The sequence below is a fragment of the Wyeomyia smithii genome, chromosome 2 (genome assembly GCF_029784165.1).
Source record: "Wyeomyia smithii strain HCP4-BCI-WySm-NY-G18 chromosome 2, ASM2978416v1, whole genome shotgun sequence".
Taxonomy (NCBI): domain Eukaryota; kingdom Metazoa; phylum Arthropoda; class Insecta; order Diptera; family Culicidae; genus Wyeomyia; species Wyeomyia smithii.
The window spans coordinates 197,598,244-197,610,586 of NC_073695.1; the positions used below are offsets into that span (position 1 = coordinate 197,598,244).

The following is a 12,343-nucleotide window of genomic DNA, read 5'->3' on the forward strand; positions in this document are numbered from 1 at the left end:
GAAATTGTCGGCGTCCACTAATTTGCCTCGATGAAGGTGGACAAGTCGGCATTTGTCGACACCAAACTCCCGGATGTCATTACTAACTGTAACTAACTTACTGTAACAATAGGTGGAGACTCGTCGGGGCTTAGTGCTAGCTGCCGAGAGGGACGTAGGTTGTGGATGACGATACGTCCATTAGATATAACGGTTAGTTGCGAATACTTGAATGAGCAATCCCGGACAAGCAGCGGGGATGGCTTATGGATGTGGCGGGTCCCAACAGTGGGCTCTGTTGAGCTTGCTAGAAACACTACAACATCCGAGAACCAATCTTGACAGGCGAGCTGGTACCTCAGCCCAAAACCCTACAGCCCGGTTAGGCTTCTGATTTAAAAGTTAACCTAAAATGGAGACACGACTTACGAGGAACAGACCATTGCAATCACCCGAAGAGGGAGCCCTTACTCGAGCTGGTCCTTGAATATGGGACAGAACGAGCGACCAGCGAGGGGAGAACGAAGTGCAAGAGCGGTTCTCCAGTCAACGGGCTCAGGCCGTAAATCACACGCGAAACAGTTAAAGCAGCAATAGACACCACCATGGCAATGGATCATGAAGACTAGGGAGATGAACATGTACGTGATTCGTTGCTAATACGTTCGCATCAAGCTGGAGACGGATGAATACTGGACATGTTCATTAGGCAGTTCCCTCGGTTTGTCAACCAGCTTGACCGAAACGAGTTGTATAGCCGACAGCGAGCGATACTGTCCAACAATATGTCCACTGTCTCTGAGCTGGACTGGACACCTGGCTGGAAGTCAGAGCAGCTTTCGTTGTTGCACGTCGAACAAAATGTGCATGAAAAACATGTTGTCGCTGTGCTTCTGGTTCGCATGATTGGAATCCAATCAAATTGATACAAAACATACATTTCCGCTTTGTTTGTTTGCACTGCAGAGGGAGTTGAGGGAAGAGAATGGGTCGAGCGATACGCTGGACAGGAGCTCTGTAGGGCAGAATATTGAAAATAGATTATGTTTCCATTTAATTCTACTACCACTTGGTAGTACTTGCTAGTAGAATCAAATGGAAACAAAACCACTTCCTAATATTCAATTTTATTCTACTTAGATGCTCAGTAAGAAATTTATCTGTAGGGCAGGATATATCGTTTACAAGTGAGGAGCCGAAACAAAGCGCATCTATAAAAATGGTAGTGGTCGAGCTACGCGCTCCAGAACAAACAATGGACCAACAACGATAACAACTACGAAACGAACTAGCCTACCAGATGGACCCGGTAGTTACACAGTTTCAGAATACAGACTTCACTTCATGACACAGAATACCGAAACTGCAGTATTCCTACCGGCTGGTGAATGCAGTAACAATCTTCAATGAGAATATTTTGCAACAGTATTCGGAAGCCGGATAAATCCTTGAGGAGTTACAGTGCACAGTAGTCGTCGTGAGAAACCTAGGACTGCGGACCTGAAAAAAGATAACGGTGAAGCTCGTGCTCATCCCAACGAACAGAAACATGAATGCGACGATTGGAATCCATTGCAGCTTTGCGGGTAAAAATCGATCGGTTAACACAGTACACTAGGGGATAAAGATCGAGGAGGCTGGGTCGTCAAACAACAGAAATCGCAAGCCCATAGAGCTCCCAGACCCCAGTGAACTCAAAATCACGGAGATTCTCGAACGACGGTTAGGTGAATGTTCGAGGCGGAAGAAAGAAAACCGAACGTAAAACACGAACGAGAGAGAGTTCTACAACCACATAAGGAATGACAAGCCCGATTACAGCGAGGGGTTTCGGGAGATTGACGAAGCTGCACAGCTCTGGGCAAATTAGTGGGAGAATCCCGCGCAACACATTGATAGTGGGATGTGGATGGTAGAATAGGAAGGAAAATGTGATGGAATTGCTGCAGTAGTAACAACCCAAGATATCCGGGCGGCTACGCGGTATACCAGGAATTGGGCCGCACCAGGACTAGAATTTGTGCACAATTTCTGGTGTAAAAACTGTCAGCAGCCCACGTATGATTAGCGGAATACTTGTAGCTACCAGAATTCATCACGGAAGGGGTGACTTACCCCCTTCCGATGGATCGTAACACGATTAATCCATGACCAAGGCTATGAACACGAAAACAGAAAACGGTAAACAATTGAAAATTGGATTCCCGGAACGTCCGATCTCTCATTGAACCAGCACGAGCTGACCTGCTGACAAAGTGCTCTCCCGTATCCTGTTCTTAGGACGCTGATACTTCCGGTGGTCCTTTACGGAAATGAAACTTAGACGCTGAAGGGAGCTGATCGACGAGTGCAAGGAGTTTTTGAGCGTAAAGTCCTACGATACTTGATGGTGCAGGTGTAGAAATCACGAGTTGACCCATGTGTACAAACATGCTGATATGGTAAAGGTTGGCCAACCAAGTAGAAGTAAGTAAGTGTGGTGCTTCTAGGTCACGAACGAGGTTGCAACGGTAATTGTAAAGAAAAGGTAGCACGAAGAAAGTGTGCTAGCTGAAGCACAACAAAGAAGAATGATTTGCGGATGTTTTATGCAACTGTCAACGGCGCGCGGCACAAGATTGCACCAGTGCCCGCCATGTGCAATGACCGAACGGGGAATTTGCTGATAGACAAAACAACGGTGGCAGCCTGGTTGAAGGAGCACTTCGAAGATTTGTTGAACGGTGAAAATGAAGGCTCATAGAGAAGCTGGATAAACGCAGATGACGACGGTAAAGGTGTGGAACCACCAACACTTGATGAGGTTGAGAAGGCTCTGAGCGAACTGAACAATAGTAAAGCTACTGGGATAAACGTGATCGCGGTCGAACTTTTCAAACAAGGAAGTGAGCAGCTACATCAATTGATCCACCATGTTCTTTTAAGGATATGGCAGGAGGAAGAATTGCCTACCAGTTGGTTGAATGGCCTCATATTCCCAGTCTTCAAGAAAGATGTTTACCTTGCGGACGATCCTGTATAAATTCCAGGAGTATAACTTGCAGGCTTACCATCTGTTCATTGATTTCAAGGCAGCGTACGATTCAATAGAATGAAATAAGTTGTGGCAGATAATGCTCGAATATGGTTTTCCGGCGAGACTGATCAGGTATGGCTCGAAATCAAGTGTTAGGATTGCAGACGAAGTGGCAACTTCGTTTGTGATCTTAGATGGATTGAAGCGGGTGCGAAGGTGCTAATACGAGATCTGGCGTAAAGAGGAACGGCACTATCATCACACGGTCACATATACTCCTTGGTTTTGCGGACGATTTAGATATCATAAAAATCGATCGCAGGGCAGTGGAGAAGGCTTTTGTGCCTCTGAGGAGAGACAAGGCGTAGATAGGCTTGACCATTAACTCTACTTTAGGCAGGTCTAGTGGTATTGGTACTGAGGTAGTGATTGATGGGGAAGTGTTTGAAGTTGATGAAGAATTTGTTTATCTTAGAACACTTGTGGCATGTGACAACGCTGTTTTCCGTAAAGTGAAAAGACAGATTCCAGCAGTGAATAGGGCCTGGACTGTTCAAGAAATTCAGTTTGTATAAAACGCTGATCCTTCCGTTGGCCCTCTATGGACACCACGCCTGGACTTTGAAGGAGGTGGACCGGAAAACTTTCGGAGTTTTCGAGCGAAAAGTGCTTCGTACAATTCTTGGGTGGAAACTGGAAAATGGTGTGTGGCGCAGACGCATGAATCACGAGTTGTACCAAGTGTGTAGAGAAGTGAAGTTGTAGACCGTATTAAATACGGCAGACTTTAGTGGGCTGGCTACTTAAAGCGAATGTCGAAAGAAAGAATAGTGAAAATAGTTTTTACTAGGGCAGGGATGTTATGGATGTGATTTTTCAGACCTCTGCAGATGCGAATGCGGATGCGGATATGTGATTACGGATGCAGATGTAGATGCGGATGTCAATTTTCATGCGGATGTTCCGTATTCGCGGATGCGGATGCGGATATCCGTAGCATCCCTTGTGTTTTATTTTGCCTATTTCACATGACCATGTCCCACCCCAGTGCAAAAGTTATTTAAACTAGCAGTAAATACACCAAGGAATTTTTTTTAATATCCGCATGGTATGATGCGGATGCGGATGCGGATGCGAATGCGGATGTATATTTTAATGCGTATGTTTCGCATTTGCAGATGCGGATGCGGATATCCGTAACATCCCTACTAGGGAACCAAGTAGAGGTCGGCGGCTTCGCGGAAGGCCACAAACACGCTGGCTGTATGCAGTGGAAGTGTTGGTGCATTTTTGATAGTTCTCCTCTACAGGATGCGTGCACTAAATTTTAAACTGATATCTCTGCGTATTTGGCAACCCTGTGCAGGAATTGTTGATTGGTATTTGTGACTATGAAAGAACAGTCAAAAACGAACAGATGACAACTCATGAGAGCATTCGTTTTTCGCAGGCCAATGAAAAGACGCCATTTTTGTATGACTGAAAAACTACAAACAAAATATTGGAACCACGGTGGGTTCGCAATGGAAATGGAGCCACAAAAAAGTCACATACAATCCAGTGAAAAGTATAGGTGCGTCTAAGGCCTGGTTTCTCAGTACTTCGTGTCGGAATAAGTGTCAATGAAATGATTCAGCCCGTAAACATGTCAACAGTATTTTCAACTAATAAGGCATTTCATCTTCAAACAAGACGGAGCCCAAGCTCACAACGTTAAGCACACACAGAAATGGCTTGAGGAAAAGGAATTTTACCGCCTACCAGTTCTAACTTTAATCCACTGGACGGAATTCGCTGTGGAGCGTCGTTGAACGGGTTATCAGTAGAGCTCCCGACACAATCGCTTTACCATATTCAAAACGGGGAGGTTATGACTTCATTATTTTCTTATTTTTCTAATTACAATTTTGTGTAGTGAGGCTCTGGCTTTTTTGATTATCACAAAAAGAAACAAAAAAAAAACAATTTCAAAGAAAAAAAAACATTTTAAAACTTCATTAGACTGCGATATGCTAAAACGAGCTTTTAGCAGTTTTCGGAAGTAAATAACTACAGTAGTAACTTTTTCGAAAAAAATCATTGAAAAATACAAGATTGTTTGAAGAGAAAACGATTTAACAAGATAGTTGCCGGGTCGGGATAGTTGATAGGTCGGGTTCAAGCAATTTCGGCGTTGTTTTCTTTCGGGTACGGGTCGGGTACGGGTAGTTGGAATATATATTTTAAATTTTAAACTGATATCTCTGCGTATTTGGCAACCCTGTGCAGGAATTGTTGATTGGTATTTGTGACTATGAAAGAACAGTCAAAAACGAACAGATGACAACTCATGAGAGCATTCGTTTCTCGCAGGCCAATGAAAAGACGCCATTTTTGTATGACTGAAAAACTACAAACAAAATATTGGAACCACGGTGGGTTCGCAATGGAAATGGAGCCACAAAAAAGTCACATACAATCCAGTGAAAAGTATAGGTGCGTCTAAGGCCTGGTTTCTCAGTACTTCGTGTCGGAATAAGTGTCAATGAAATGATTCAGCCCGTAAACATGTCAACAGTATTTTCAACTAATAAGGCATTTCATCTTCAAACAAGACGGAGCCCAAGCTCACAACGTTAAGCACACACAGAAATGGCTTGAGGAAAAGGAATTTTACCGCCTACCAGTTCTAACTTTAATCCACTGGACGGAATTCGCTGTGGAGCGTCGTTGAACGGGTTATCAGTAGAGCTCCCGACACAATCGCTTTACCATATTCAAAACGGGGAGGTTATGACTTCATTATTTTCTTATTTTTCTAATTACAATTTTGTGTAGTGAGGCTCTGGCTTTTTTGATTATCACAAAAAGAAACAAAAAAAAAAAACAATTTCAAAGAAAAAAAAACATTTTAAAACTTCATTAGACTGCGATATGCTAAAACGAGCTTTTAGCAGTTTTCGGAAGTAAATAACTACAGTAGTAACTTTTTCGAAAAAAATCATTGAAAAATACAAGATTGTTTGAAGAGAAAACGATTTAACAAGATAGTTGCTTTCAAAAAAATATTTTAGTAGCACGATTATTTTGTCCAGGAACATTGCATGCATCCTGTACTAACAAATATTATTTTTATTCCGAGATTGTTGCCTTATTTTTTAGCGTACAATGTTGGTAGCGAGAATCTATCAAAGTGTCTGTCATTTTCCTCAATCAGCATAACCAGCACGTTTCTCCACAGTATATCAAAGATAAACCTAATTTTGAAACATAGTTGGAGATGTGGTGAGTGTAAGATCTCTTTCTCTTTTTTATGTCAGTATTTTTGGTTTTGTTATGCATACTAGAGATGGTCGGGTACGGGTATTTTTACCCGAAACCCGTACCCGACCCGTACCGGACGGGTTCGGGTCGGATTTCGGGTAGCGTAAAAAAATATTTCACGGGTTCGGGTCGGGTACGGGTAATTTAAAAACCAAGGCTTCGGGTTCGGGTCGGGTACGGGTTTGAAAAATTCTCAATTGGTCGGGTACGGGTCGGGTACGGGTAATTTGCTTTTCGTGCATTATGAGAAATTAATTTTTAACATTTCAAACCTAGGTGTTTTCTGAGTGTCGATAATCGGAAAGATCGAACAAGAAATTGCCCATTCTCACTCAACGAGAGATCGGCCAATACCTATTCTGACAGTTGTCGGCAGTGTTTGCACCAAGGGAATGGCATCATGCTATCTCTTTCTAATGTGAAAGTCAATAGTTCTTCCTGCAACCATTTTGAGTTAAATGGAATTTTTGCCAGGCTTTTTTTCATATTTGTGAGGAAAACCGCGGAGCATTGCACAGTAAGGCAACTAAATACAAGGGCTGATTAAGTAAAAAAAGTGTGGATAAATGCGACAAAAATATGGTAATTACTTAATTTTGGTGTGCTGAACACCAATCTCCATTCCATTTTTTATTTGGGGCCGTCCATAAAGCAGGTGACCTAATTATTAATGATTTTGGCACTTTTCCCCTTAGCCACAGGGCGTTCTCCTTACAGAAACAAATTACGTAGCTTTTGCACAACACCTCAAATCAACCAAATTTTGCGAAAAAAAATAATTTTTTTTTAAATTAAAACAAAATAGGTAATACATACAAACTAACTACGGATCAACTTTTTCTTTCACACCAAAAAAATCCAAGCTATCATTGAAGCTGTTTCAAAGTAATGAATTTTTTTTAAACACATGTCAAAAAACGTCAGTATGCCAAACTTCGAAAAGTTATAAAACAGATCTCATGATATTGCACCCACATTTTGGATTAAGGCACTTCAATATTATAGCAAAAAAGGAAAAATATTATGAAACAGCTGACGTAAAATAAAATCAGGCGGATGGCCATCGATTCTCTACTGTGTTTGGTACGAAGCAAATATGTATATGAGATTTGACAGCGATAGCATAGTCTTTGTTTGCACTGTGACCAGGGATGTACAGAAATATCTGTGTTATACCGATTTTTAGATTGAATCGGTGACACCGAATCTGTACTAAAAAATTACAGGTTTTTGGCAAATGCAAATGAATTATTAACTTTTTCTCAAGTTATAAACAATTAAACTTTGACTTTATTAAAATATTAAGATTTCAGGTTGCTGCGATGTTCACATAAAACTCGTCGCTTTTTTAACTTTACCAGACATGCACTTTTCATAGTGGATCTCTTCCTTATAGTGGACCATCCGCCTGGAACTCTGGGTTCATTAACATGCGTTCACATTCACACTCGGTTTTTGTCCAACTCCGGCCATCATCTCGAGAAACCACATATGACAATTAGTGCATATAACGTGCGAGGTACCCAGGTATTTTGAAAAAAAAAAATCCAGGACGGGTCGGGTACGGGTCGGGTTCAAGCAATTTCGGCGTTGTTTTCTTTCGGGTACGGGTCGGGTACGGGTAGTTGGAATATATATTTTTCGGGTTCGGGTCGGGTACGGGTATTTTAAACAAACCAGACTACGGGTTCGGGTCGGGTACGGGTTTGAAAATTTTCGATTAGTCGGGTACGGGTCGGGTACGGGTAACAAATTTCCCATACCCAACCATCTCTAATGCATACTTGGCTCTGTTCAAAATGGCATCGCAACAAGAAGCATTGTGCAAGCGCATTGTACAGTTCTTACTGAACTGCACCAAACATCTCAGCAAAAAGTTCACGGTAAACCATTTTGAAAGCGGAAATCTTCCGGCTTCGGCAATGTATAACTTCCTGCAAACCTCAACAATAATTCGTCAGGATAGTAGAGGAAGACAGGCCAAAGTAATGGACAAAAATAATTTCGTTCTTCGTGTCTAAACTATGGTTCGAGAATACTTGTTTGGCCATCAATCAAGATGTATACCAGAATCGAATCTGTCTTAGTGTCGTCCAATTAACTGTAGTAAACAGTTGAATATTAAAACCAAGATATGCATTCGAAAAGTTGTTGTAGAGCCCGTACCTCGCTCTTGTTGTGGTATCATGAAAAAGATTCATCGACAATAATGACTGTATCTGCATAAGAAATAGATAAGCTTTTTTTAATGTTGATCTACCTGTTTTGATAGAAGTAGAAACAAATCTAACTATAAGTTGTGACCCGTTACAACAAATGACTAGAACTAAGTTAATTTTCGAAGAACACAATAGGTCATGGAACAAAAACTCTGCACTAGTGTGCACTAAGAGTGCTGTCGCAGGAAATGTATAGATTTATCGTACGTATGTCAACCGTCCATATGCTCAACATATTTATAGATAATGGCGTGACATTATACAATTCACCTTCAAAAATCTTACGCTCTCCATTTTAATTTCAGCTTTGCCGTCAACATGAACTTCCGTCAGCGGAAATTACAACTCAAAACATTATGTATAAACATTGTTATCACCTGACATTGGGCATTTCCAAAAAAAGAAAATGAGTACAAGTGCACATTTATTGCTCGCTTAGCCAGGAAATAACAGGAAAAGTTTTTTTTTTTTGTGTTTGATTAAATTACCTCGCGACATCGGTACTCTGCGCCTGGTTGTCTGTGGAGGCCGCCGTCTGCGCTGCAATAGCCCGCGCTCGGATCGGTCTAAAACAGATGGAAGAAAGAGAGAGAGAGAGACTGGTAGAAAGGGCGAGAAATAATCTATTCCGAGTTGTTTTAATTTGTTTTCCGATTCGTTCTCAATTCATCAAGGAGCGCGGCACCAGTGGACACCAGCTCGGACGGTGATGGACAGACGTCTTCTGGCTTGTACGATTTATTTTACATACTTATTAGCCCGCTGTTCGGACGTTTTTGATGTTGATACCAGCCCCAAACTAGCACTTAATAGCAAACAAACATCTAATCGGATTAATTTGCAGCTGGGTGTTAGCGGCATCGGCAGCCTAATATCAAACTGACGTAGTTCGACGATGTTTTTAGCGGCTTCTCCGGGCATCATTCATTGATAGATCCATCAAGTCCCGGGGCCGGAATGTGGCCGGCCTTTGGACACAAAGCCCATTGGAGGGGGTTTGAAATCGATCTAAATTTCAGGCAAATCATGCCGGATCATGCTACTTGATTAGCTGCAACCGCTGCCGGTTTTTTTTTATGAATCAAATATTTTCGATACCTTCGATCGTGAGCCCCAATTCGAGGGAACTACAAAAGCCATCCGAGAAGCGAATGGAGCAAGGGAAAAAAATCAAGCAACGCAGAGATCATTAACCAAACAATTGAATGTGTACATTTTGAACAATCCGTGACTAAAATCCAGCTACGCTACTGGAATTTCGTTTGCATTCACCCACGGAATAAAGTGGGGTCTTTCCCCATATCACTCCTGACGTTGTGCGTACGTAAGATCCGCCCCAGTGAGCCCACATTTTGGATGTTCGATTCTCCACGCACCGCCAGGAAAGATGTCGGATAGCTACCGTGCGTCTCGATTTCGAGGGATTGATCGAAAACGAAAATCAACGCCACACAGTCTAACAAAGCTCGTTCAATTGTGGCATCATGCGAACTCATGGCCGGCCAAATGTACGCGCGGGGGGATCCCAACCTTGAGGATTTCGATTACTTCTGAGATGGTCGTTGCTTTTTCTTTCGAAATACATACCAACCATCTATGAACGTATTTGGAAATAAATGATTCAGCAACAATAGGGTGAAAAACATGAACGTTTAATCGAAGCGATCGACATCTTCTTCATTCGAGGACCGGCAGCTAACAGCGACAATACGCTGCTGACCGCGGTTCGAAAAGTTATTCAAATTTGCAGGTAGCCGAAGTCATTTATCATCCTCAACTCATTAGAGTTTGCGTTGCGACGCGTTGAGGCTTGTGATGTTTCGTAACTTGGTTTTTCCGAAACTGCTAAAATGCGAGTCGTACTTCCAATGGTTTGAATAATAATATTGATTAACCCTCGTATGTCTTTTATGCATCAAAAATAATTGGAAACATCATAGGAAGACATCATCAGTGTATTAGATTTCCGTTGCAAATCATAATTCTACTAAACCATCGTTTTCTGTTATTTTTATTTTGACAAAATAAAATAAATTTTATATGGAATTAATCAGGAATTACAGAAATAGATCAAAAGACTTTATAATGAGGTTAAGGGAGAGGAAATGCATTTTAAATGTTGTTTGCTGTACATTAGTACTTCGAATGTTTGCTGTCTGATACAAGCATTTTATTTGTTTAATATACTTTTGGCGTAACGCTCTCAACATGCCAAATTAAAACTAATATAAAACTGCTTTTAATTGGGCAGTGCATAAAACCAAAAGTTTATCAGGCATTGGAACGATGTTACTGAAGAGATGCAAGTTCATAGAACACAATGTCGTGAAATGAAAATGCGTACGTCTCGTTCTCTTGAAAGTGGTGAATTGGAATTCTGTTATGTAAATATCGGATTGACAACACTCAATTCGCTTTCTACATGAGGGATAGCGTAACGATGGTATTTTGGTCCATCTGGAAAAAAATACACATTTTAACTAATAAACTCAAGAATTATTAGAAAACTAAGTGAATGTCTCCGGTATTTCCCCCGAATAAAAGGTTTAAAAGTTTAGAATCATTTCCCAAAAATATTTCAGTGCTCGTTTATCCATATTCCAATTCAAAATGGCATTAAGGGTCAAGAACCGTTCTTTGAGAACTATCATGGTCCCGGAAAAAATCACATCCTACTGTTTCTAAATATTCTATGCTGTTTTGAACATAAAAACGGGAATTGCCATCTTGGATTTGTCATTTGTGGGTTGATTTCCGGTTTCTAGGTGTTGGAAATACTCATATTGGTACTTGACCATTTTGGGTTGTTTTCCGAAAACTGGAGATCGCCATCTTGGATTTCAAAATGGCATATGAAGTTGATTTCTAGCCACTGGCCATCATCTCGATTACGGAAACACCCGCATCGAGTGATATATGACCATTCTACAGTCAAATTCACCTCAGACATCAAGGAAACAATATCAAAAAGACCAACTGTGTTGTGGAATTTTGCAGTTATGCATCTTTGAAATGATATGTTTAAGAAATATGATGCGTTTTAGTTTCCAACAAAATACTGACTTAGCATTAATTTCAAAATTACTTCACACATGTTAACTATCACATCTGTGTCGATTTTATGTCTAGAGAAAGTGCTATTATAACAATTATGTAAAATTTTGAAACGAAGTTTCATTCAAATAAAAAAATAGGTCATTTGACATGCAAACGCTCACATGTCATCGCTTTGAATTATGAGTTATGAATCAATTTAACATGACAACTCATGTTTCTTTATGTTTCACGTTGTTTTGTGAATGATATTAAATTTTTTAGTATTATTAAACCTTATACACTTAATTTGCCAACAGCTGATCGAGCTCGGTGATTTTTTTGCGAATGTCAGCAAAATATTTCGATGAAAATTCAGCAATCAAATCGATCTATTGAATCCAGCAAGTATTGACATTTCGTCTGCCTAAATTCATGGAAATCCTGCCGATAACTTATGGAATATTTCGTTAAATTAATCAGCTGTTGAGTTTTCGGCAATTGAATTTAAGTGTGTAGATTTTTCACAAATATATTCCTTCGACGTCTACGAAACTTTTCATGAAAAAACCCATATGTCGCCGGCTTTTTTTTTATTTAAAATGATTACAAATGATGGTGATGACTGTACACCAGAAACGGAGAGAATAATATCAGTAAGTTCTGCTGCGTTACGAAAATCAGTTTTGTATATATCAGAAAAAAGAAAAGACACTTACGTGCGCCAAAAAAAGATTTTGTTTGCGAACCAAAGTACGTTTTTAGTACTTCGAAGAGATTTTTATATTTCTCC

General features: G+C 40.7%; 1 protein-coding gene across 2 annotated transcripts in view; it reads right to left on the reverse strand.

Moving 5' to 3' along the window:
• LOC129722863 (protein gooseberry-neuro) overlaps positions 1-12,343 on the reverse strand; it is a 124,118-nt gene that overhangs the window by 75,977 nt on the left and 35,798 nt on the right. Inside the window, exon 3 of one of the 2 annotated variants that reach the window (XM_055676668.1) lies at positions 9,006-9,083. The exons of the other annotated variant lie outside the window; for it this stretch is intronic. Within the exon in view, the coding sequence (XP_055532643.1) occupies positions 9,006-9,083 (78 nt within the window). The remainder of the gene's footprint in view (positions 1-9,005; positions 9,084-12,343) is intronic. 2 annotated transcript variants of the gene reach the window in all.